This window comes from Rhinopithecus roxellana, chromosome 16 (assembly GCF_007565055.1).
Source record: "Rhinopithecus roxellana isolate Shanxi Qingling chromosome 16, ASM756505v1, whole genome shotgun sequence".
Classification (NCBI taxonomy): domain Eukaryota; kingdom Metazoa; phylum Chordata; class Mammalia; order Primates; family Cercopithecidae; genus Rhinopithecus; species Rhinopithecus roxellana.
Window position 1 is genome coordinate 64,538,157 of NC_044564.1, and position 27,375 is coordinate 64,565,531.

At 36.9% G+C, this 27,375-nt stretch overlaps 1 protein-coding gene across 1 annotated transcript in view; it reads left to right on the plus strand.

The window, feature by feature from the left end:
* The first annotated feature begins 243 nt into the window (after positions 1–243).
* Positions 244–27,375, plus strand: part of LURAP1L (leucine rich adaptor protein 1 like) — a 47,124-nt gene continuing 19,992 nt past the window's right edge. Inside the window, exon 1 of the mRNA XM_010383155.1 lies at positions 244–1,264. Coding sequence (XP_010381457.1) covers positions 959–1,264 — 306 coding nt within the window. The 5' untranslated portion in view covers positions 244–958. The remainder of the gene's footprint in view (positions 1,265–27,375) is intronic.

The following is a 27,375-nucleotide window of genomic DNA, read 5'->3' on the forward strand; positions in this document are numbered from 1 at the left end:
AACGAACGACACCAAATATGAAGTCATTCCTCTATCTCTCATTTTAAAACCTGTTTTAAAGGTTGTAGCCACCAGGCGATTTAGTCAGGAAAACTGAAAAATCAACTGGTACTCCTAACTAAAGCAGGACGTTAAAACTCTTCTACCAGCGACAGGGTTGGGAAAATTCCTCTTGCTCTTCTTGTCTGTGATATACGGTACAAGGGTTGGACCTGGTTTGGTCCACCTGCCAGCGGAGTTTAAAGTTTCCGAGGCTCAGAGGAACACAATGACTTGGATCAAACAGCCTAAATGGGAAGAAAGACATTTTTCCTGCATCAAGGAAGCCGTTAAACTCCTGCTAAGCTAACTAGCTCTTTTTTATGCGTCCATGCACAAGACTGAACTCCTCTTTCAGTGACCAGAGATTATTTCTGACAATCCAGGATATCCCGAAAGCTTGGAGACATATGGCTGGAAAATGAAACGACCCAGGACATCGTTTCTGGCTGCATCATTATTTTGTGTCGCGTAGTACCAGATGGGCAGTCAGTGAGCGGCGCAGGGATGTGAACGGACGGTTTTATAATGTGAAAATTTTCCCTTGGTAAAGCTAAAACAGGTTTCATTTCCCTCTCTTTTCTTTCACTACTTGCTTTATTCGCCCTCTCTCTGCAATATCAGTGAACTCAACTTTGCAGTGAGGTGGCCAAAAAGAAAGAGAATGAGGCGATCTTGATCATCTTAGTGTCGGAGGAGTCGCAGCGGCCAGGGAACTGCAGCTGCGACCCCCCGCGTCCTGTGCGGATTTCAGGGCTGACACCGCGAGGGTGGTTATGGAAAGGACGGTACACCGGAGCCGCGGAGGATAGAGACCCTGGAGCCCGGAGAGGTCTGCTGATCTCGCAGCAGCCTTCGAGGCCGTGGCTGCCTCTCATCTGCTGCGTTTTATTACCATTATCGCCGTTCCCGAAAAGTCATGGAAGACAGCCCGCTGCCAGACCTCAGAGACATCGAGCTGAAGCTGGGGCGCAAAGTACCCGAGAGCCTAGTGCGCTCGCTCCGTGGGGAGGAGCCGGTTCCCAGGGAAAGGGACAGGGACCCCTGCGGGGGGAGCGGTGGTGGCGGCGGCGGTGGCTGCAGTAGCAGCAGCTGCTGCTGCAGCTTCCCTCCCTCCTTGTCGTCCTCCTCTTCGTCCTCCCCAACCTCTGGCTCCCCACGAGGTAGCCACTCTAGCGCCCTGGAGAGGCTAGAAACCAAGCTTCACCTCCTCAGGCAAGAGATGGTGAGTGTGGTGCGCCAGCCGCGGGGGCTGGGACCTGGGCTGGGCCCAAAGATGGGGGGATCTGAGAATGGGGCTGGGAGATAGGAGGGCAGGGGCTGCAGAGCGGAGTGCTGGGCGCGTGGGAAATGCTGGGTGGAGGAACGCGCAGGGGGCGCTCATCCGAAGGCAGCTGCTGCGAGGCTTGTTTATCACGGACTTTGCCCGGTCACGGCTTGCAAAGACAGCACAGTCGGCTGGCTCCAATGTGTGTACTTTCGGACAGCGCCTACTCACTGCGCCGGGGTCTATGTAGCTGCCAGCCCGTAGCCTCTTAGGCACCAGCCCGTTGAGAGTTTGCAGTTACTGCACCCATCTAAGGCCTGCTGTATGCTGTTAACACTTCGGGTAGGTTCAAAAGGTGGCTCAGCCCAATGCACTTACTGCAAAAATACTTCCTGGTTTGCCAGGAGGTGGCGTGGCAGGGTCCTTGCAGCCCTCCCTCCTAGCTCACCCTTCCACCAGTACCGCTCCGCCCTCCTGCCCTCCCTTCTTGGTGCAGCAGCCGCAGCTGTTCCAAGGCCACTGTTGAGCAGATTCTCCACAGCTGGTTCTGAAAAACAATGGCCCACTCGTCCTTGATGTACTTATGAATAGCTTTTTTCACTGTTTTGATATCTGCGAGCAGGTGATCCCCAGGTCCAGGGATCTGCTAAAGACCTTCTCCCACCCATCTCCCTCAAGTCACAATCTGCAGTTGTTTTCCCTGCTGTTTGCAAACGTTTGCCTGAGCACAGGACAATGAAACAAGTACAAGGTCTAAGAATACTCATTCTGGATGTATTTAGACTAAGACACTATTTACTTGTCATGAGCTCTTGGGCACGTCACTTCACTTCTGTAGACCTCCGTGAATTTGATGAGCTGATTACAGAAAATGATCCCTCCCTAAGTCCTTTGCAGAATACCACCACAAAGCAACAGCATTTTCTACCAGCTTGGAGATGAGGAAAGTTGCAACAGTGGGCCTCAAAAAGAGAGGATAATTTCATTAAATTAACTTCACAGTTGTTTTGATTTGCTTCAAAGTAGGCTAGATTTCTGTCATGCCGACAGGATGCTGGAAATGATTTCTATCATTCTATCATTTAGTTATTATAGAGTTCTATCATTTAGTGATTATTACTTTTTAGGTTGGACAAAAATTTAAGGAAAACCCTTAGGTACATAATGGAGAAGCTGGAAAGTGGAAGGCATCTTGATGAGTTTGCAAAATAGATGAAAAGATAAAATGGGAAAGAAGACAAACCAACAGGTCAGGGGATGCCTGATACCATATCACAAAGATCAGACATACATGTGGAGACAAACAGGTAAAACTATTTTCCACAGGAAAATTCCTTGTACAAGGAATTAACAATGTTGCTGCCTCTGCAAATTAAGGACTTAATATGAGGGATGAAGATATCAAGGAGATGAGGACATTTTATTCCTAACCATGTCTTCTGTAATTTTGCCCATGGAATGTTAATATATTCACTTAATCTAATAAATAAATCTTGTTGAAACATATTTTCTTAGTAGCTCACTGATAGCACATCAAAGACAATACTGTCGTTTTGCTGGACACTCAGACACAATTTAGAGTATTTATGTATAACTTGAAAACAGTAACATTTCTAAAAACCGATGAACCCCACCCTGTCCCAAGGAATGATTGGTATGTATGTGAAGATCATTTTCTGACAAAAATAATTACGTTCCACTTAGGATGCACAACCATGCTGTCCTGTAGAGAAATTACAAGTTTTGTGAGAATTTTTAAACTGATGACATTTATTTCCATAACATAAGAGTATACATTTTACCTTCTATGTGATGAATCAAAATTAGTCTTTTTTATAGGTTGGTGGAAAAGTAATTGCTGTTTTGCCATTGGTTTTAATGGCAACCACAGCTACTTTTGCACCAACCTAATATTTATTAAGACTTTATGAGACACAATTTCTGAAACTGGGATTCATGATGAGAGTCTCTAAGGTCCCTGATAATTCATTGCGTTTGTTGTTGTTTTTTGGAGAATATTTCATCACTACTCAAATGATGGTTCTCTGGTTTAGTGGAAGCTTCATAGGCTTTGGAGCCAGATAAGCCAGGGTTTCAGACAAGTCTAAAGCAAGTCAGGATATCAATAAGACCTAACAGGATGTCAGAGCTGCCAGTCTATGTATTTATCTTCCCTGGAAAAAGGCTGGTCCTGCTCTCTGTGGTCCTCATTCTAGTCATGGCTTTTTCACTCACTAGTGTGTGGCACTGAACAAGTTATATAACCACTCTGAGACTCAGCCTTCTTGTTAACATAGGAATAAAAGCATCTCCATTAAAGCATTTTAAGAATTCAGTGAAATAATGTAAGAAAAACGATTACATAGGCATTCAAAACAGTAAGGATGCTGGCAGTAATGAGCATTACGTCAATGACATGGATTCTGTTGGTCTTACAAAAGCAGCCCTAGATGTTCAATGCAGTTTTGGGACTGATGAAGGTCTAGATATTTTCTCCACCAGACTGACTCTATCATGGCGTTTCCCATGTCATTAGATACTCTCTGTAGAGACAATGTTTCCAAACAAACTAACAAACAAAATATGTGTAGACTTCCCTAGCTTCAATTCAACTGGAAATCTTGATTTTATTTTAGATTTAATATTTATTAAACACATGCTATGTGCTAAGCATGCTGCTGATTGAAGTAGCATGTATTAACGAATTGTGGAGCCTAATGTCAGGTAGTCCAGGAAATCTGAGGAACTTAAACTAATACAGTAGCCCACCTTATCCATGGGAGGTATGTTCCAAGACCTCCAATGGATGCTTCAAACTGTGGATAGTACCAAAACCTATATATAGACTGTTTAGTCCTATAAAGACATACACAATTTAATTTATAATTAAATCAATTTAATTAATTACACAATTTAATTTATAATTAAATCAATTTAATTAATTTATAAAATTATATATTTAATTAAAAGCAGTAAGAGATTAATAATAACTACTAATAAAATAGAACAAAACAGTATATTGTTATGTGAATCTCTCTCTCTCTCTCAAAATACTATAATATTTTCAGACTGCAGCTGACTTTAGGTAACTAAAACCATTAAAGCAAAGCCATAGATTAGGGTGTACTACTGTATTTGGTTACTTTGGTGAGACTTTTCTATGGGTAAGCCACTGTGATAGTTAAACATTTTATATGTATTTTCCCATTGGAACCTATAATCTTTTAACTAAATGTAACTGTCACCACAATTTTATAAAGCATTGAGGTTTATTGAGCTAATGCTCAAGATAGTAAGGGGAGGAGCCAGAATGAGGTCAGAACCTGAGATTTTAACCATGCCTATGCTGTCACTTCTTACACTTTAGAATACCTCCATGCTCATGTGGACACCCAGGAATAAATGAATATTTCTGTTCTTCTTCCAGAATTTCAAAACATTAAACATGTTAAACTGTGTTTTTGTTTACCATTAGCCTTCCCAGGAGGAACAAGCACTAAACAGTCTCTGGCTTAGGATTTGGATGAACATATTCAAAAGCCCTCTGCTTCCCAGCAATCACAATCATATCCTTTCCTTTTGGCCACTATCACCAAAATCTCCAGTAGCACTTCTTCTCAGTCCACAAGAACTGCCATGAGCAGTTCCAGGTTCTCCTGACATGACCAGTTCAAGTTTTAGAGCTCAGTAATATTCATGATGTAGGAGTGTCAAGAGCTTTTCATTGGTAGTATTTTAGTTCCGCAAGAGATTCTGTTCAGGATAAAACTTAGACCTTAGGTAACTCACTGGAAAGAACTAGAAACTTGGAATCCTGACACCATCTTGTGTTCATTTAAGCAGCACTTTCAAATTGCTCTTCTTCCAACAAGAACTCAGTTATCCTCTTCTTCTCAAATGATTATCAGTTGCACAGCACTGTGTGACTTCCCAGGTGTGTGGTTGAAAACACATCCATATGAATTGTGCTCATGTAAACTGCAATCATAGAATTCACAAGGAAAAAAAACAAGGTTGTATTTTCAAGCATACATTTCAAAGGTCTCGATCTTAGACTTCTAAATTAAACCTGAATTATTCATTTTCTTAAAAAGGGGCTAAACACTGTGGTGGATGCTGAGATATAACTAGGATAGTATTATTTCATTTTACAGATACAGTAACTATGGCTTACAGAGATTAATTAACTATGATTCCCAGCCCGTCATTCAAACAAGAACCACTGTGAGCCTGGCTATCTGCTTGATCCAAAGTGATCCTAAATTGTACTGTATCAATGCACTATGAAATGTGCCCATTTACTGTGAATGAACATTTTTATAGTAATTTCATCACATATCTACCAATGGATCTTTTGGCATTCCTTTAACAATATTGTTTCTTTTTTAAAAAAATAAATAAATGTTTCTCGTAAAATTTCCAGTAATACAGTAATAAATTGTATAAATAAAAATAAAAGTTCACTTAATCTTACTCCTCCCCATTTTACTCTGTACTCCAGAGGAAATGCTGCTGACATTTTGTTTGTTTGTTTAATCCATGAGCTCAGCCATTTATCATTTCTTTGTGTTACAAACATTCCAATTATACTCTTTTAGTTATTATTATTATTATTATTATTATTATTATTATTATCATTTGAGATGGAGTTTCCCTCTTGTTGCCCAGGCTGGAGTGCAATGGTACGATCTCAGCTCACCGCAACTGCTGCCTCCTGGATTCAAGTGATTCTCCTGCCTCAGCCTCCCGAGTAGCTGGGATTACAGGCATGTGCCACCATGCCCGACTAATTTTGTATTTTTAGTAGAGATGGGTTTTCTCCATGTTGGTCAGGCTGGTGTGGAACTCCTGACCTCAGGTGATCCGCCCCCCTCGACCTCCCAAAGTGCTGGGATTACAGGCATGAGCCACCGTGCCCAGCCCCTTTTAGTTATTTTTAAATGTACAATAAATTATTGTTGACTGAAGTCACCCTGTTGTACTATCAAACATTAGATCTTATTCATTGTATCGAATTATATTAATATATCCATTAACCATTCCACTTCCCCTAGCTCACTACTCCTTCCCAGCCTCTAGTAACCATCATTCTACTCTCTAGCTCCTTGAGTTCAAATGTTTGCATTTTTAGCTCCCACAAATAAGTGAGAACATGCCAAGTTTTTCTTTCTGTGCCTGACTTATTTCACTTGACATGAAATCCTCCAGTTCCGTCCATGTTGATGAAATGACAGGTTCTCATTATTTTTTTGTGACCAAGCACCACTTTAAAGATTAGTGCTCTATTGTGTGTACATACAACATTTTCTTTATCCATTTGTCTGTTGATGGACACAGGTTGCTTATAAATCTTAGCTATTGTGAATAGTGCTGCAACGGACATAGGAGTGAATATATCTATTTGATATATCGAATTCCTTTCTCTTGAATATATGCCTAGTAGTGGGATTGCTGGATTAAGTATTAGTTCTATTTTTATTTTTCTGAGGAATCTCCAAACTGTTCTCCACAGTGGCTATGCTAATTTACATTCCCACCAACAGTGTACAAGGGTTCCCTTTTGTTCATATCTTCACCGTCATTAATTATTGTTTGTGGTTTGGATAAAAGTCATTTTAACTGGGGTGATATAGTATCTCATTGTAGTTTTGATTTGCATTTCTCTGGTGATCAGTGATGTTGAGCACTTTTGAATATACTTGTTTGTCATTTGGATGTCTTTTGAGAAATGTCTGTTCAGATCTTTTGTCCATTTATTAATCAGATTATTAGATATTTTTCCTACTGAGTTGTTTGAGCTCCTTATATATTCTGGCAATTAATTCCTTGTCAGATGGGTAGTTTGCAAATATTTTCTCCCATTTCGTGGATTGTTTCTCCACTCTGTTGATTGTTTCCTTTGCTGTGCAGAAGTTTTTAACTTGATGTGACCCAGTTTTTCCATTTTTGCTTTGGTTGCCTATGCTTATGGGATATTCCTCAGAAGTCCTTGTCCAGAGCAATGTTATAGAGAGTTTCCCTAATGTCTTCTTTCAGTACTTTTATGTTTTTGATATAAGTCTTTGATTAGATTTTGTATATGGGAAGAGATAAGGGTCTAGTTTCATTCTTCTGCATATGGATATGTAGTTTTGCCAGTACCATTTATTGAAGAGACTATCTTTTCTCCAGCGTATGTTCTTGGCGTCTTTGTGAAAAATGAGTTCACTGTAGGTATGTGAATTTGTTTCTCAGTTCTCCATTTCATTCCACTGCCAATGTGTCTGTTTTGATGCCAGTATCATGCTGTTTTGGTTACTATAACTCTGTAGTATAATTTGAAGTCAGGTATTTCTCCAGTTTTGTTCTTTTTGCCTGGGATGACTTTGGCTATTCAGGTTCTTTTTTGATCCCATATAAATTTTAGGATTTTTTTCTATTTCTGTGAAGAATGTTATTGGTATTTTGATAAGGATTGCATTGAATCTGGAGACTGCTTTGAGTAGTATGAACATGTAAAAAATGTCAATCTTCCAATCCATGAACATGGAATATCTTTTCATCTTTTTGTGTCTTATTCAATTTCTTGCATCAATATTTTATAGTATTTGTTGTAGAGATCTTTCATGTCTTTAGTTAAATCCTAGGTATTTAATTTTATTTGCAGTTATTTTAAATGGGATTACTTTCTTGACTGCTTTTTCAGATTGTCTGCTGTTGGCATATAGAAATGCTACTGATTTTTCTGTTAATTTTGTATCCTACAACTTTACTCAACTTATCATTTCTAATAATTTCTTAGTGGAGTCTTTAGGTTTTTCCATATGTAAGATTATATTATTTGAAAATAAGAATAATTTGACTTTTTTCTTTCCAATCTGGTTGCCCTTTATTTCTTTTTCTTGTCTGATTGCTCTGTCTAGGACTTCCAGTACTATGCTGATAAACAGTGATGAAAGTGGGCATCCTCATTATTTCCAGACCTTAGAGGAGAGGTTTTCAGTTTTTCCTCATTCAGTATGACACTAGCTGTACGTCTGTCTTATATGGCTTTTATTGTGTAGTGGTACATTCTTTCTATACCCAGTTTTTTGAGGGTTTTTTATCATAAAGAGATGCCAAATTTTGTCAAATGCTTTTCCAGTATCAACTGAAATTATCATATGGTTTATTCCTTCATTCTGTTGATATGATGTATCACATTGGATGAATTTGCATATGTTGAACAGTCCTTGCATCCCTGGGATAAATTCCACTTAGGCATGATGAATGATTATCTTAATGTGTTGTTGAATTAGGTTCACTATTATTTTGTTGTGGATTTTTGCATCAATGGTTTTCAGCGATATTGGCCTATACTTTCTTTTTTTTTTATATGTCTTTGTTTGATTTTGGTATCAGGGTAACACTGGCCTCATAGAATGAGTTTAGAAGTATTCCCTCCTCTGTTTTTTGGAATAGTTTGAGTAGGATTATTCTTTTTAAAATGTTTGGTAAAATTCAGCAGTGAAGCCATGAGGTCCTGGGCTTTTTTTAAAAAATAATTTTGCATGTTTCATTCTTTTTTATTATTTTATTTTGTCTCCCTTCACTGTATATTTTCAATTAGCATGTCTTCAGGCTCACTAATTCTTTCTTCTGCCTGATCAATTCTGCTGTTGAGAGACTCAGATGCATTTTTCAGTATGTCAGTTCAATTGCTTAGCTTCAGAATTTCAACTTGATTTTTAAAAATTATTTCAATCTCACTTACATATCATTTTACATTTTCATTATCCTATTTATTGGATAGGATTCTGAATTCTTTTTTTTTGTGGTTATATTTTTATCTTTTTTTTTATTATACTTTAAGTTCTAGGGTACATGTGCACAATGTGCAGGTTTGTTACATATGTATATTTGTGCCATGTTGGTGTGCTGCACCCGTCAACTCATCAGCACCATCAACTCGTCATTTACATCAGGTATAACTCCCAATGCCATCCCTCCCCCCTCCCCTCTCCCCATAATAGGCCCCGGTGTGTGATGTTCCCCTTCCCGAGTCCAAGTGATCTCATTGTTCAATTCCCACTTACAAGAACAGGCGGTATTTGGTTTTCTGTTCTTGGCGATAGTTTGCTGAGAATGATGGTTTCCAGCTGCATCCATGTCGCTACAAAGGACACAAACTCATCTTTCTCTCTGTTATCTTGATTTGTTTAGTTTCTCAAACCAGCTATGTTGAGTTATCTGTCTGAAAGGTCACAGATCTCTGTCACTGGGATTGGTTACTGGTGCCCTTATTTAGTTCATTTGGTGAGGTCGTGTTTTCCTAAATGATCTTGATGCTTGTGAGTGTTCATCAATGTCTAGGCATTGACAAGTGAGGTATTTATTGTAGTCTTCATAGTCTGGGCTTGCTTGTACCTGTCCTTCTTGGGAAGGCTTTGAAGAAGTACATAAAGAAAATTGAGTGTTCAGATCTAAGTATTTGCCTATTGCAGCCATATCTGCATTAGGAGGAACCCAAGCCCACTAATAATATGACTCTTGCAGACTAACAGAGGTAGCACTTTGGTGGTTTGGGGTACTAGATGAGATAATTCCCTGGATTACCAAGTAGAGACTCTTGTTCTCTCACTTTACCCCAAATGAAGAAGTTTCTCTCTGTGTTGAGCTTCCTAGAGTTGGGGGAGGGATGACACAAGTACCTCTGTGGCCACCACTACTGCAACTGTGCTGAGTCAGACCGGAAGCCACCACAGTACTTGGTCTCACCCAAGGCCTGTGACAACTATTGCCTGGTCACCACTGATGTTTATTTAAGGCCCAAGAGCTCTTTAGTCAGCAGGTGGTGAATCATTCTAAACGTGTGTTTTCCCTTCAAGGTGGTGAGTTCCCTTCTGGCCCAGAGAGGGTGTAGAAATGCTGTCCAGGAGCAAAGGTCTGGAGTCAGGAACTTTAGGAATCTAGAATCTACTTGGTACTTTATTTTACTGTGGCTGAGCTGATAACCAAATTCTGAGACAAAGTCTTTTTTACTCTCCTCTCTTACTTCCTCAAGCAGAAGGAGTTTCTCCTCATGGCCACCACTGCCCTAGGCCCATGGCAAGTACTGCCTGGCTACCACTCACGTTTACTCAAGGCCCAAAGGCTCTTATTCAGCTTATAGCAAATCTTGCCAGGCCTGGTTATCTCCCTTAAGGGCAGTGGGTTCCCTTCTGGCCCAGGGTGTGTCTAGAAACATCTGTTGTCCGGGAGCTAGGGCCTGGCATTGGGGCTTCAGGACTCTGCTTGGTGTTTTATTTTACTATGGCTGAGCAAGTATTTAAGTTACAAGACAAAGTCCTCTTTACTGTATCCTCTTTTCAAACAGAAGGTGTCTCTGCCAAAACTGGGAGCTGCACTATCTGGGGCTGGGGGAGGGGGTGACACAAGCACTCCCTTGGCTGCCCCAGCTGATGTCTCACTAGGTCCTGTACACCCTAAGTCTACTGGCTCTGAGCCCAGCACAGCACCAGAACTTGCCTGGGAACTTTACTTCTTGAAAGGCCTAGGTTACCTTTCAAGTTTATTTATGACCCCAGAGCACTTTGGCCTGCAGTGTTGATGCTAGCCGGAACTCAAATTCTGACTGCTGGCATAGAAAATTCCCCTCTAGCTACGTCCAGTCTGAATGCTTCCAGTGTGGGAGCTAGCTAAATTCTGCCCTGTATGACTTTGCACTGTGACAGTTAGCACTGAGTTCCAATGCAAAGTCCCATAATCACTGTATTCTCCCTCCCTCAAGCACACAGATATTCTCTCTCTGCAGTGCTGCACTGCTAGGAGATGATGGGGGAGAGGCTGTGTAAGCAATACAAGAGTCTTCTACTCTCTTCAGTGCCTTCTTCCTTGATATGATGTTAAAACTGGGTACTGTGATCTCTGATCGTTCACCTGATACTTGGTTCCTATGAAGGTACTTTCTTGTTTAGATAGTTGTTCAATTTGATGTTTCTCTGGGGGTGACAATTGCTGGAGGGTTCTATTCAGCCATCTTGCTCCACCTGTCTCAGACCTTTTTTCATGTCTTTGCCTGCATATATTTCCATTTTATATACAGACTTAATGTTGGTATATTTGGATATAATTTTTCTTATTTTACCTAATATATTTTATATTACTTGGTGTTTATTAGATGATTACAATATGACACATAGTATTTCAAACACTTTTCAAGTATTACGTCATTTCATTCTCATGCCTCGCCCACTTACGAGGTAGACACTATGGAGTGTTAGATAATATAAACAAATTACTGACAGAGCTTAAGAAATTCTTATCTAGTCAGATTTTATATTATTCTGTCACTTCTATACAAACCCAAACTAGTTACTAATTATATAGAAAAGGTAATTACTTCATTTTTTATAAGTGATTATTCAAGCATTTAATAGTTGTTTTCTAAAGCAGATTCTGTTTACAGATATCTGACTTTATCAGAATACTGCATTCTTCAAAAAAAAAAAATTAAAAGCTTTCAAACTGGACTGTACTTAAATTATACATCATTTTTTAATGTAATTCAGTGATTCCTTTTCTGGTAATAATATTAATGAACTCTCTAAAAATTGGACTAAATGGCTAACATGTACATATATGTGTGTGTGTGTGTGTGTATATATATATAAAACCTTGAGCCTTAAGTCTTTGTGGCTCAAAATCATCTTAGATTTACTCATGATAAAAATCTTCTTAGATTTGCTCATCTGGGATGCTCATGATAACAAAACAGATTCTGTTCTTAGAGATCAGACATCATCAGAATATTTGATTCCTCGACTGAAGACATAATATCTCTCAAACAGGCTCTTATGAGAGAGTGATGTGTAAACTAGAACTATAATATATAACTAACTAATGTCACCTCTCTTTGCTGGCCCACACCATGGAAAGTTAAACGACTGGGAAAGCATAGAATCAGGGCAAGAGTGAGGTAAGAATTTACTTGTCTACTGTTACAATTAGACCCATCATTTCATTTGGCAGGTTCAGATTTTTCTCTATTTTTGGTGAGCAGAATAAAATTGCTATGTTTATGGCCACCTTAGTAATTTCATAAAAAGATTTTAACACAAGCATCTGTAGCAGTGAACTATTACAGCTCATTATTAAAATGATACATACTATTACTAAAACATGCAAAGAGTACACAAGTATTTAAAGTAGAAGATAAAAGTTCTTCACATTCCTCTTTCCAATTCCCATTCCCTGGAGATGACTCTATTATGTCTTGTGTACCTTCCTGGAAATGTTCTAAATGCATACAACCATATCTAGTTTTATCTATAACTTAGCTGTAATTGTAGACATATAATTGTGTATGTTTAATTTTTAAAATTGAGATTCTGAGAAGTTCATGATGCAGCCATTTTTCTAGGTTCAGCAAATACTCTGCTATTGATTTTATACACACACACACACACACACACACACACTTGGCTTTGAAGCACAACTTAAAATGCTGTGACTTTGAATATATTGTTGGCAAAAGACACAATTCAGAGAGAGTTAGTCTATTAGTATAAAAAATTGCAGCTGATGAGGCAAAGAGACAGAATCAGTAATCTCCAGAAACAGACAAAAGCATCATAGGACCATAGCATGGAAAGAAACTTGAGAGGTTATCCAGACAAATTCTCCACTGTCATCCTAGCCAGTTGATCATCAACTTTTGGTTGAACTTCTTCAGCAATGAGCACCTCTCTGGCTCCCAAGGCACACCATTTCATTTTCAGATACTTCTATTCAGTATATTTGTTAACAGGCATTCCAGTTGTTCCTCAAAAGACAATTCCATAATCATTCACCATGGGACAAAAAATGCTTCAGCATGTGTGCCTGAAAGTCATAGGTTCATAATTCACGATGGAAGCTTTGTTGGGTATTAAAAACATAGAAAGCTCAGCCAGGCGTAGTGGCTCACGCCTGTAATCCCAGCTTGGGGTTGAGGCAGGTAGGTCACTAGAAGTGAGGAATTCGAGACCAGCCTGGCTAACATGGTGAAACCTCATCTCTTCTAAAAATACAAAAATTAGCTGGGTGGTGGCGGGCGCCTGTAATCCAAGCTACTCAGGAGGCTGAAGCAGGAGAATCACATGAACCCAGGAGGCAGAGGCTGCAGTGACCCAACATGGCGCCAATGCTTTCCAGCCTTGGTGACAGAGCAAAACTAAGAAAAGAAAGAGAGAGAGAGAAAGAGAGAGAGAGAGAGAGAAAGAGAGAAAGAGAGAGAGAAAGAAAGAGAGAGAGAGAGGGAGAGAGGGAGGGAGGGTGGGAGGAGGAAGGAGGAAGGAGGAAAGAAGGAGGGAAGGAAGGAAGGAGGAAGGAAGGAGGGAAGGAAGGAAGAAGGAAGGAAGGAAGCAAAGAGAGAAAGAAAGAAAAGAAAAGCTCAATGTGTTTCTTATAGGTTTGTATGTGTATGACTAAAATAAAAGACTTTCATGAGTTTGTTGCAAAATGAGAAAAGAATGACGATACCTTGCATTGGCAAGGATGGCGAAAAACAAGCACTCTTCTGCACTACTGCTAGAAGTATACGTTGAAAAGCACCTTTAAAGGTAAACTGACACTATATTTTTAAAAAAGAAAAATAAAAAATATACTCCTTAATTTGGCAATTCTGGTGCCAGTAACAGTGTAGAAATTTATCCTACAGAAATGATAATGAATTGGTACAAAAATGTAGTTAGTGTATACATTTGGTATAATGTATAATTAAGAAAACTGGAATGACCTAAATGGCCAATAATGGCAAATATGTTATTTATGTGAATATGATAGAAATTTCTGTAGCTATTAAAATTATGTTGTAAAAATTATTTAAGGAACAGAGAGAATGGTTATGGATGTATAAAGCATAGAACAAAAAGCTCAAATGAAATACTCTGTAATGTTAACAGTGATATCATTGAATGATAAGATTAGGGTTATAGGTTACCTTCTTTTTCTTAAGCTCCTTTATTTTGTCCAGCTTCTCTACACTAAGTACATATTATGCTTAGGTAAGAAAAACTATTTTGAGGTCACCAGTTCAAGACCAGCCTGGGCAACAAAGCGAGACCCTATATCTATAATTATTTTTAATTAGCTGGGTGCAGTGTCATTTGCCTTACTCCCAGCTTCTCAGGAGGCAGAGGCAGGAGGATCTCTGGAGCCCGGGAGTCCAAGATCACAGTGAGCCATGATTGCACCATTGCATTCCAGGCTGGATGAAGCAGAGTGAGAGTGAGATCCTGCCTTCCCCATCCACTCCCCCCAAAAAAAAGAAAAGAAAAGAAAAATTATTGATAGATAAATAGATAAAATAAAAATAAAAAATTGGGGCTTTGGAATAAGGTAGAGTATAATTCAAGGAATCACAGCTCTGTGTTTTTCTAGCAATGTGATTTTAAGCACTTAATTTAAATAATGAGATGATATATGTAAAGTAGCCGAGATTCTGTCTGCTAAATAGTAACTACTTATTAAGCATTAGTGTTTTTGCTCTTCCCATTTGATTACTGGTTTATCTCTTTGGCTCAGGAAAAGATGAGACTAGATTTTTTCTACCCTTTCTCTTTCTTCCTTTTATCTTATTTCATAGAAGGGTGAATGACAATATACAAATAACTTGTTTTTCTGAACATGCTACATCGGAGTCCCTAAACTTGGTATTGAGTGCCCCCGCACAGATGCAGCACCTGGAGTGATTAGTGCCCAAGTAAGAATTGGCCATTTAAGGTTTGGAGTGTCCTCTCTCTATAGAATCAGGTGAATTAATAACCAACTGGCTCTTTATGATTTTAGTCATATTGGCTAATGCTATATGGACAGATCTATTGGAAGGCAAGGGAGGTGACAACTACTTTAAGAAATATTTACAAACCATTCTACAGTTTCTTCATAGGGCATATGGGAGCCTGATGCTTCTTACCAGAAATAGGTGAATAAAATAGGACTCAGATAGATGTTCATATAGGTTTTTAGAAAAAAACAGTAGTCCTTGCCCAGAGGGCAGAAAATATTACAAATAAATTAGGACTACAGATAAAGCCCTTTTTAGGATTATGCAGGAACCATGGACAAGAATCTGAGACCATACTTTAGTCTTATACAGTTTTTTAATGGGTGATAAAATTGTACTGCAAATAAATAATAATACACGAGAAGCCACCAAGTGGCTTAATTTTATCACTTAGATTTGTGATTTTAGTCACATTGTAAAACTTAATGACTTATGATAAAGTAAATTTTATGCATTGACAAAAATCTTTCTGTGGTTAAGTCATGTTATTTTAAAAAAATATTTATAAGTCTCTGGGGCTAAAGATTTCCAAAGAGTGAAAGTCTGTGGACAAAATTCTCTATACATGACTTCATCTGTCATTTTCCTATTGTGCCAAATTTTAGGCTCTCTCTCTTATCTTGGTTAATAATATTGCTCACTATCTTTTTCTCCTGCACCAGAATCATCTTAGGGCAGAACTGTGACTAATCAATGCTTGTATGTCCTTAATGCCTGGCCAATTATTTAGGGACTACGCATTTATTTAATTTCTGAATTAAAGTATTCCTTAATTCTGCTTCTAATTTTTGTGTTTGGACTACACTAGCAACATTTGCTTTTTTTGTAGTGGATCATAGAAATTCAATGCCTCCTCTGCATCTCACCAGCTAAACTCAGTCATCTGGAACTAAGGTTCCTGGTTAAAGAAAGACTAAAATATCTTTCCCCTGTCTATTACTGTAACAATTCACTAAAAAGAAAAAAAGACAGTAAAGAAAGAAAAGAAAAGAAAAGAAAAGAAAAAAGAAAAGAAAAGAGAAAAGAAAAGAAAAGAATTTACTGCCTGCTTTGAAATGCTGCAGGAGAATTTCTCATTGGTTGCAGGACCTGCTCTTTCCTCAGATGTTGTCACTCTCAGGAACTGTTGTTCTCAGAGCTGTTAGCAGAGTCTATACTAAAAAATGAAAGGTAGCATTTTTTTTTTCATCCCTAAGTCCCCAAAGAATATGCACATGTTAGTTTTTGGCATCTTCTTTTACTATTCTAAATGAGGTTTTGAAGTTTTAGGATTAGAAGAACTTAACAACAGCAACAAAAAAACATTATTTGTAGCATTGTATATTACACATATTGACAAACAGTAAAGTCTGTGTGGTTTTAACTGAAAATAAATAGACATTTAATTTGGTAGCCTGATTTATTACCTAAGAAGTATTAATCACTAGGGCATTAATTCCCTGACTATCCTTGGCACAGCCCTCAGTATAGACTTGGCAACTTTTGATTGAAATGTGACTTGGGCACATTGTATCTGAGGTGTTTGAAGCAGTTGTTAGCAAGCTTATAGTGAGCATCACATCAGTAGTGTTCACATAGGTAAGATGGATGAATGGAATGAGGAAGATTAGGTTTCTTGAGTGTTCATTATAGTATTCTAGAATTAGAATGAATTTTAAGGAATCAACCTGTTTTTCTCTTTGTGATTTGAAAACAGATCCAAAATACGAAAAATGGCTACCACATATTCTAGTGTTGCAACCAAACCAGCAGCTCTGTGGGTTTCCCCCTAGAATTTTTTGTCTCTACATGAACTTTTTAAATACCTATTTTCCCAAAGGCATCCGTTTTACCACCTTGTAAGAAGCTACAGTACATACAATATTGCTGGTTTAATCTCAGTATTTTTTATTTATATCATCCAGAGGAGGATTTCCTACTAAGTAGCAGGCATTTTACATTTTTTGTTTTGAAATAATTCCAGATTTTATGTAAAAATTGCAAAAGAGTACCAAAAATCACGATGTATCACTTATCCAGATTCCCCCAAATGTAAACATTTTACATTTCCCCTTCTCATTCTCCCCCCTGCCTCCTCTCTCCTCTCTCTCTCTCCTGCCCTCCTCCCTTCTTTTTATGCACACAGACACACACACACACACACACACACACACACACACACACACACACGTTTTCTTAAACATTTTTCAACTTTCTTAAGAATTTTGCACATGATATCACTCTTCCTCAAAATACTTCAGTGAGCATTCTCCTTCTCCAAAAGAACAGTTATGGGGTATAAATGTCCTTCTTCCATCCTGTGTACACTGTTGTCACACAATTAATGAAACAATTAATGACTTATGTCACTTTTTTTCTGCTGACTTCAGACCCATCCTAGGAATATTTTTCAACAGAGCTCTGCAAGTGGTCACCTCCTATAAATCAGAAACATACTTGAGGCCGGCATTCACTTAGATAATACAAGTGGGTCTGCCTGAAGCATAGGAGGGTTGATTAGAAGAACATGCCCTTAATTTCTCACCTTTCTATTATTGGCTTAATGCCAGAAATTCAGTTCTCACAAAGTCATCTTTTCAGCCAGAGCTTCTGATCCATATGAAAATATACAATAGTAGCTGGGAGGTTTGGGGCCATGCATTGTGTTTAGTAAGTATGTTTTGAATGTTAGATGAAGTAACACAATTGCCTTGCAAGAGCTGTATGGAAGCAAGAATTCTGAGAACCAGTTTGGTTAGAAGAGGAAAATGAGAATTAAAGACATAGGAAAAAGAAATAATTTCTTAGCCCTTTTGTCTAAAAAAAAAGATTTCTCCTGTGAGACTTTATTTTGCATTGTACATATTTTGCATAGTGTACAAAGCACTTTGGTGTGTGCCATCTTCTTTCCTCAGTCCTGAAGTTATGAGGGTACAATGATTAAATAATGAATGTAACATTTGCAGCATACATTTAAATACAACATTTGCAGCATATATTTGCTAGGATAGAGTATTTGTCCAATAAATGTGTCTATTAATAATGGCCTTCTCCCTGATGTTACAGTTGCTTGGTAAGGAAGTAAAGAATCAAACTATGCTATCACTATTACCATAAACTACACTGGATTTAATTTTTTAAAACTCATACAAACTCTTTTTGGGGATTATATTTAGTAGTGAAATCCACATATTAAATTGACTGTTGAAAAATATCCACTTGTTTTTTCTTGAAACTGGCTATGTTTCGTGTTTTTCAGGAATCCTGACCCTGACAACCCTGAGAAATGAAACAGAATATTATGATTTATATTTATGCTTCTTTTTAAATTTGCTTTTGTGTTTGCTTTGTAATGTAGTAGTAGTTCCAATTATTCCTTATTTGGAAGTTTCTAAAAATTAGTTTGAAGATGCCAGTATAATTATGTGAGAAGAAACTTAGAATAACTAAGAGATTTATGGTCTTCTCTATATATGTGTTTTTGTCCGTGGGGGAAAATGAACTAGAATATGACAAGGACTATTTTGGTAGTCACTGGGCTCATGCTGATTAACCCATATTGCATGTTACCTTAGTAGGGGTCAAACTTATAAGGATTTAGAAGTAGATCTTGAAATTTCCCCTACTCTGTCTCATCCACCTCCCTCCAATTATCATCCTTCAGTAGCCTGAGAAATTATAAAATAAAGTTACCATCCCATCTTACCAATATGCATTCTGCTTCAGGGTAGTCTTACACCACAGGGAAATAAAATCTAGATTTTTCCATACCAATATGTTTAATATAAAACAACTATTTTCTTAGATATCTGTCTGTTTTGAAATGATTTAGGTTATCACTTAATGAAGTTGATACTTATCAGTGTACTTCTATTTGTTGTCCATGACTTAACCTTATAGAATTAGACTGATGCATGTCCTGTCTTTCCTGCTAGGCATTTTTTGGACTTGTTTGGTTACTCAACAGCTGTGTAATTTTTTTTTTTACTGCCCTCCTTTCCAACAATGTCACCGTTTACATATACAAGTGGGATTATAAGAGACTAATTTTGTAAAAGGTGGAAAACATATTCAGTGAAGCAATTGAGTATTTCCACTTGAAGTTGAAATCTTAATGGGGATTCATACATGATATGTTCAAAAATTTTGAGAAGATCTTAATGAACATTGTGCATTATGCTAAAGACAGTGAAAAGCTGCTTCAAACGGTATCCCATCTAGTCATAGTACAAAGAAATCTCTTTAGTGAATGGTAGCTTTAATTAGTACCAAAGATGGAAAACCACCATGCTTTGAAGAGTGGTGCCTGCACAAAATAGAACTGCTTAAACATTTTGATTTAATAAATAAAATGAGCTCAAAATATGGTCATTAGTAGTCAATAAATAAATAACAAGGCTTAATTCAAAAAATGGATGCCGCTTTCTGTGTTAGAGGCTTTTAAATAATTATAGCACAAACTTGTTATTGGCATTAATAAACAAGTCTGTTGAAATGATTATTGTTAGAGTCAAAACCATTAACCATTAATTAAGCCTCCTAGGAGCAATATCAAATGTCCACATTGTTGAGTTTAAAATGGAGATACAGAGACTGAGTGATTCACAGTGAACAAAAACAAAGGCAGCTTTCCCACTTCCCAAACTGGTTGTTCTGGGTGCCATGCAGCAGCCAATATAAATAGAAAAAATGTATTTCCATGTATACTTTAATTCCAGAAGTCCAAACATCATTACTGAGAATGCGCAGTAATTTCATAACATTAAATGTTGGGTCATTTTTGTTTGCTTTTGGTCTTAAGACAAATGGATTCTATTTGGATTTCACCCAATTCTGTTACTTTTTTTTAAACATCATTAAGTTGATTTTGTGTCAACAAGATCAAATAACTTGAAAAATGTACCCTCTACATGTAAATTCCCCAATGTCCTTTTGTAAACAAAACTTGGAACTACTCAAGTGTATTAACTCTTCTGAGAACAAATAAAATAAGTTAAGTATATGCTGAGAATGTCAGATCGGCTCATACACTTGGAAATGAATCTAACAAGAATCATTTGCCATCTCTGTGACCTTACACATGAAATTACTTTTGCCTCAGCCAAAAATCTTGTTTGCTACAATTAAACGCCGATGATGCAAATCTATAGTAAACATACATATTTCCAAATCCTCACTCCTTGTTGAGCAATTGAGACAGATGGAAACTCAGCTGCACACCATTTAGCTATGTAAATGTCCACACTTTGAATATTACTCCCCATCTCTGCTTCCAGAAGTGTTTGTGGGATAGGCATGAAGTAACTAAAGATATATTTTTAGACATCAGCTATATTCCATTCTTGTGATAAGCTCCAGAAGTAATACAGATGATGTGGAAGTTATGTATTTCAGGTTACTTACTTATCAATCAGTTAAGTAAAGTATGAGGTTGCTACTAAAGGAATTTAACCTCCATGGTATAGAAAACTCTTGTTTAATCTCAGAGGTCCCATGGTCTGTAAAAAAATATAATTTTGATATGAAATAAATTATATCATAGTCATTTAATGCTATGCTGGGGAAGCTGGTCAATTGCTTCTCAATTTACAACCTAAGCCCCATCTCAGTTTCTCAGACTTGCCCTATGCACTTTTGCCCCTTAACATTTGTAGATGATGTTGCTTTTGCCTGGGTCTTTCTTCCTATCCCGCTCCTATTTCCTACACTTTTTGTAGTTAACTTTAACTTCTTATCCTTCAGGTCACACCACTGATTACTGTATATATCTTACTAGACTATCAGTTCTGTCATGGCTAGAACCAAGTCCAGTTCATTCCATCTTTAAAGTTTAGCTGAGTGTAAGAGGTCAGTATTGGAGGAACAAATTAATAATGTATTAATAATAAATGAATTAATGATCTAGAAATTTCTTTGAGAAATTCCTTCTAGAAAAATATTCCTTCAAGGAAGTGATTAGAGAAATAGGATAGCTGTAGGTGGTGGTAATAAGGTAGTGATAAGCATGGATTGTCTAGGAAACCACAGTGAGATTGAGACAGTTGTGATGGTTATGTTGGAGTTAATAAAAACAAGACTGAAAAGGTAAAATAAGCCTAATTAATAAGGAATACTGAATGCTAAGCTAAGAAGTTTGAATATGGTTTGCAAGGCAACATGACCACTTGTAGTTGTTATGTTAGGGAAGTGATACAATGAAAGTTGTCTTGTATTCTTGCACACTTACTCTATTTTTTTCTTACAATTTTCTTCTTGAGAACCAAATGGTCTCCATGTGTTTTTTGTATTATGGGATCATTAAGGGATGCTGTGCTTTTGAAATAGTCACAAACAAGAAAGCACACTGTTGATTACTGAGGAATGAAAATATGCAGTAAAATTAGAAATGACAAAAATATTTTTGGAACAAGAATAGAAAGAAGTGAAAAGATTATACTAGTATAAGATAAATAAATATTTTTAAAAGTTTGTTTTCTTCCTATCAGATACAGTTCAACAATTACACAGATTTTTATGATTTCATAGTGTCCTCTCAATAAATTAATCATGGATGCTTGTGACCTTTGTAATTATGTTGAAGTTTTCTAAACAAATATTTAAATGTTTTAATCATCCAAAAAACATTTATCTATGATTTCCCATTTATATAATTCTGTATGTTCATGATGGTTTCATTTTATAATTAAAGATCTTTTCTATTGAAATGTAATGTACACTCCTGATTAATATTTTAGTACATAAAATATAAAGAAGAGTGACAAAAACACCACTGAGTTATCCAGAGGCCATTTTTGTTGCCATTTTTAAAATTTTATTGAAGTGTTTATCTTCTGTAATTTTCTGCATTGTTGAAATTATAATTTATAATTTGTATCTTTTTTGTAGTGCCTCCTTCTTTGCTTGACATTGTGTTATAAACCCTTTCCTGTGTTATTTTTCTAAACTTCATTTGTATTTCCTGGAAAATATTCTATTTTATGTGCATTTCTCTAATACTGGATATTTAACTTGTTTTTTATACTTTTGTTGTGATGTGCTTTTCCACATTTCAGGTTATTTCTGTAATAATTTATAAGCTGGGGGAATATACCTCGTTCCTTTTACGATATAATTTTGCAATTCTTGATTTATTTTTCTTTTGTCAACTGAATACTCTAGTAGTTTTTTAAAAAGAGTGCATAATGCTGTATTTACTGAGCTCTCACATAGGGGTGAGGAAGCAGGTTAAGCATGGGAACTTCAGAGCCAAGTAAATCTAGGCCTGAATCCCAGCCCCTTCACTTTCTAGCTGTATGACTTGAGTAAGTTACTTGAGTAACTTGCTTAAGTTATCTTCAAATTGCAGTTTGAAGATAATCATTTCTACCATTTAAGGTTTGAGTAAGATTAGGTGGGGTGGGTGGAAGTATTTAAAGTACCTGTCATTGTACCTGGCACTTGTGCTTTATTAAAGGCTAGAAGTTATTGTTTATGCTATTATTATTATCATTGGGGTTCTTTCTTGTCACTGAAAGTCAACATGGGTTAAAAATTTCTGCATGGGATTATCAAACAAAAGCAATAAGATAAACAACATACATATTATCAACAGCCAAAACCCCCACTGCCTCTGAAATGCATTGCTACCAGGACTCTTCCTATTTATGTGATCCACCAAGGGCTTTACTTATGGAAACTATACTTATTTCCTAGAATGCAATACATCACCACCTACTGCTCCTTAGCCTACTTCCTGAGCAGGGAACTCTGATAACTACAAAACCAGCCTAGAAAGAAACTACTGCTATGGTTGAAGAGTGACAATAGGAATCACACTGCGATTACTTTATAAAAGCAGCACATACAAAACGTTAGGAGGTGCCAATGCCAAGTTTTATCTAGCTAAAAAATTATATTTCTGAATCAGATGATAGACACTGGAGAAGAAAAAAACAGACCTTTTTACAACTTTGGGTATGGGATAGGTATTATAAAATATGGACTGTATTTTTTTACCTGCATCCACCAGGATTTTCATTATTAGTACAAAAGTATCTCAAATTCTAGTAATAGTTTGAGCAAAAGCTTGAGCTTTTATTATTGTGACTTTGTTTTTTTATCTGTATTAAAACCTAGGAAAAGCTTTTGGATTTTATTTTAACTCAGAAAGTTCTCTAAGGATTTTATGTAAGAATTACATATTTGCTTTAATAGAGAAATATCAAATAAACCCAACAGAGTTGTTTTTTTTTTAAACAAATTCATGCCCAAGGGAAAACATATAATTTGACATTATCTTTGCTAATTATAGGGCAAACAGTTATATCCAATAAAATCCAGCTATTACTTAGTTTCACGTGTATTTGAATATAAATTTTTTGTTTGTTTTCTTTTTTATCTTCTGAGTTTATGAATTATATTTATGGAACCAACTTCAAATAGATAATGAAATATTCCCTAAAAATGAACAGTAATTTAGATGCTAGTTCATGGGGCAAGCATTTGATCTTTTTTTTTTTTTTTTTTTTTTTTTGAGACGGAGTTTTGCCCTGTCGCCCAAGCTGGAGTGCAGTGACCGGATCTCAGCTCACTGCAAGCTCCGCCTCCCGGGTTCCCGCCATTCTCCTGCCTCAGCCTCCCGAGTAGCTGGGACTACAGGCGCCCACCACCTCGCCCGGCTAGTTTTTCTTCGTATTTTTAGTAGAGACGGGGTTTCACCGCATTAGCCAGGATGGTCTCGATCTCCTGACCTCGTGATCCGCCCGTCTCGGCCTCCCAAAGTGCTGGGATTACAGGCTTGAGCCACCGCGCCCGACCGCATTTGATCTTAAGATATCTCTGCAGTGTTTTATGGGTATTGAATCAAAGTTTTAACATAAGCATCATTTTCATTTCTAGTTTACAATAAAAGCATGTACAATTTAATATAAAATTGTAACTGCTTCATAGGTAAAATTTTAAGTGTAATATTAGGATAGGGCAGCATCTGAGCAAGAATAATAAAACTTGATATTATAAAGCTGGGCATCTGGACATGTCCCGATGAATTCATCATCTCATCTGCTTCAATAATTCTGGCCACCAGCAGACGTATTTTGCTAGTGAGTATTGTACAATCCTACCTATAGTTGGTCGAATCCTTTTTTATGAATATTTCTACCTGGCTATAGACAACACTATGACATGAAACATACTAGCAAATTACAAGTTATGTATTTTAATAGGACATTTTAAAACTGAAGGACAATTAGGAGTCAATTAAGTCTGCACTGCTTAGATTGTTTCCTTCTCCATTCTTTTCACCTTTTGTAGTAAGAACTGAGAAGAGTAAACCAAGCTATTCCCAGTAGCTTTTCTTAAATGTGGTGACCCATCTGTTGCCATATGCTAGGCATCTGCTTTTATCCCCCTCATTTGTGGTCCTTCAAAGCTAGAAGTGATGAATTAACATCAAATTTATGCTAATTTGTGGTAGGAGAGAACAGCTTTTTGTAAACTATTTAATCTGGACATAGTCATTAACAGATATAAGGAATACAGGAGAATAAGAATAGAAATCAGAAATACTTCTGTGAATTAGTACATGACTTTTAGGTAATTGTAGCACCTCCATGGTTGTATTTCTGTATCAGCAAAATGTGCACGTGACACTTGCTTGCAAATATTTGTTGATTTTACATCCAAGTGACTATGATATCAAATATAATAGGGTAGAATCATTCATGAACGCTCATGCAGGTCAGTACCTGTTAAACTTCAGTTGTAGAATTGCTTCTTTCTTGAAAAATATTATTCTTTTTTTAAATCCAGTCCTAAACTGTCATTAGAAAATGTTCACAGAATATGAATGGCCAATACTACGCTGACCAGACCATAATAAAAATATTTTTCTATTATTTACTATTGTGGAAAAAAGGGAATTAGAATCAGAAGATCAAGATATTTGTCCCATTTCTAGCACTAAGTGGTGATACAATTTTGGCCAAGTCATCGAGCTTGTGTCCACTTATATATCATAGAATGCGGTACTCTGACTCCAAAATTCACTATGGTTTCTTTTAGCACCAGAAATCTGCAATTCCTCTGTCTGTCTTTAGGGTATATTTTCATTGTGGCATGGAAATCATAACTTACGCATTTATCAAGCCAGTTTTTCAATGCACACATACAATGTTTCAGAACAATACATGTAATATCAGTGATATTTAGATTTAAATAACATTTTTTAAATAAAAATTAAATTAATGTGTATTGGGCAGGTTTTGTACTCTAAAACCATATATAAATAATCATTTTGAGAAAGAGAACAACTAGATCATTACTGAAAACAAATTGTCAGTTTAATTAACCTACTAATATATATATTTTTAGTATATAATTACATTATATTTCTACATCCTTGAATGTGGAAGACATTTTAAAAAATTAGGCCGGGTGCAGTCGCTCACGCCTGTAATCCCAGCACTTTGGGAGGCCGAGGTGGGCAGATTATGAGGTCAGGAGATCGAGACCATCCTGGCTAACACGGTGAAACCCCATCTCTACTAAAAATACAAAAAATTAGCCGGGCCTGGTGGCGGGCATCTGTAGCCCCAGCTACTTGGGAGGCTGAGGCAGGAGAATGGTGTGAACCTGGGAGGTGGAGCTTGCATTCAGCTGAGATCACGCCACTGCACTCTAGCCTGAGCGACAGAGTGAGACTCTGTCTCAAAAAAAAGAAAAAGAAAAAGAAAAAAAAAATCCCATTTTATTTTATGGTATATACTCTATGTATTTATTTATACAGCATAATCTTTTGGTATACATAGGGAAATGGTTACTGGTTACTACCGTCAAATGAATTAACCTATCTATTATCTCATATAATTAACTTTTATATTCTCTTTTTGGGGTAGTAGCGCCTAAAACCTACTCTCAGTAAATTTTCAGAATGCAATACAGTATTATTAACTATAGTCCTCAGGCTGTGCATTAGATTCCTAGACCTATTCATCCAACAGAGCTGCAACTTTGTACCCTTTGACCTATATTATGTCAATTTAAAAGTAGAGGAGATAACTAAATTTTATTAGGCACTGTAAGGCTTTATGCTACATAGTGAGGCTTTATGCTACATGCATATGTTATCTTATGCAGTTTTCTCAACTGCATTGCCTTGTCATGTACATAATATATACCACTTTCTGGATTAGAAAATTGGTATAGAGAAAATGTTAAGTAACGTAACCAACTGACAAAAATCCAAGAGCTAATTAATATAAGAATAACATATTAACCCCAGTCATCTGAGATCCAAGATCCAAATCATGTCTTTTTATAGGGTGTCCAACTGACTGGAATACAATTTACTAAACTATCTTCATTACTTTGGGAACTCCATAGCAGTTTAGCAAAACAACAAAACAAAACAAAACAAAAAACATATTGAATCAAAAAGAAAAAATCTATTACTCATTTGTTGAATTTAAATTTCTGAGCAAGAATCGTTCAAGAGTATCTGAGTATTTGATAATCTAGTAATTTCCACAATAGAAAAGAAATAATGACTGTATCTCTTAATGAGCTCAAATTATCACCTTCTGCCATGATTGTAAGTTTCCTGAGGCCTCCCCACAAGCTGAGCAGATGCCAGCATCATGCTTCCATACAGCCTTCAGAACCATAAGCTGAACGAAACTCTTTTTTCTTTTTTTTAAAAATAAATTACCCCGTCCCAGGTATTTCTTTATACCAATGTGAGAACCGACGAATACACTTAGTAACCTGAAGCACAGCAGTGAGCTAAAGCTCCTGTCAAGTGCTTCTGTTTAGGATAATGTGGCAAGTTTTTTATGGAATGAACTCTCACAGCATTTCTCAGGGTTATACTTGCTTAACTGAAAGACCTATCTAATTTTGACTAGGCATAATGTTAATTATGATACCTAGGTGTAAAAGCAACTGAAAATATTTAGGGCTTTTACATAATGATAAAGACCAAAATTATTACCTTTGGTGCAAAAATAATTTCCCAGTGAGTTGTATAAGCAGAGAATGTGGCCTCTTAATTGTAGCAATTATATTGCAATTTCACATGGCACCATTCATCCAAGAACATCCAACCACTCCGCAAGCTATAACTAATGGAGCCTAGCTGTATCTCTCCAAAGAAGCCTAGCATTAGGATATTATGTTAAATGTGGTTAAGTATATTAAAGATGGCTAAAGCTGTTAAGAAACTTGCTCATGGTGAAGTTCTGAATGAGGAATTAGAGAAATACATCTTAGGAATCCATACCCCAGTTCCTTATTATGGAGCTCCAGGCTATGTATATATGTAGCATGT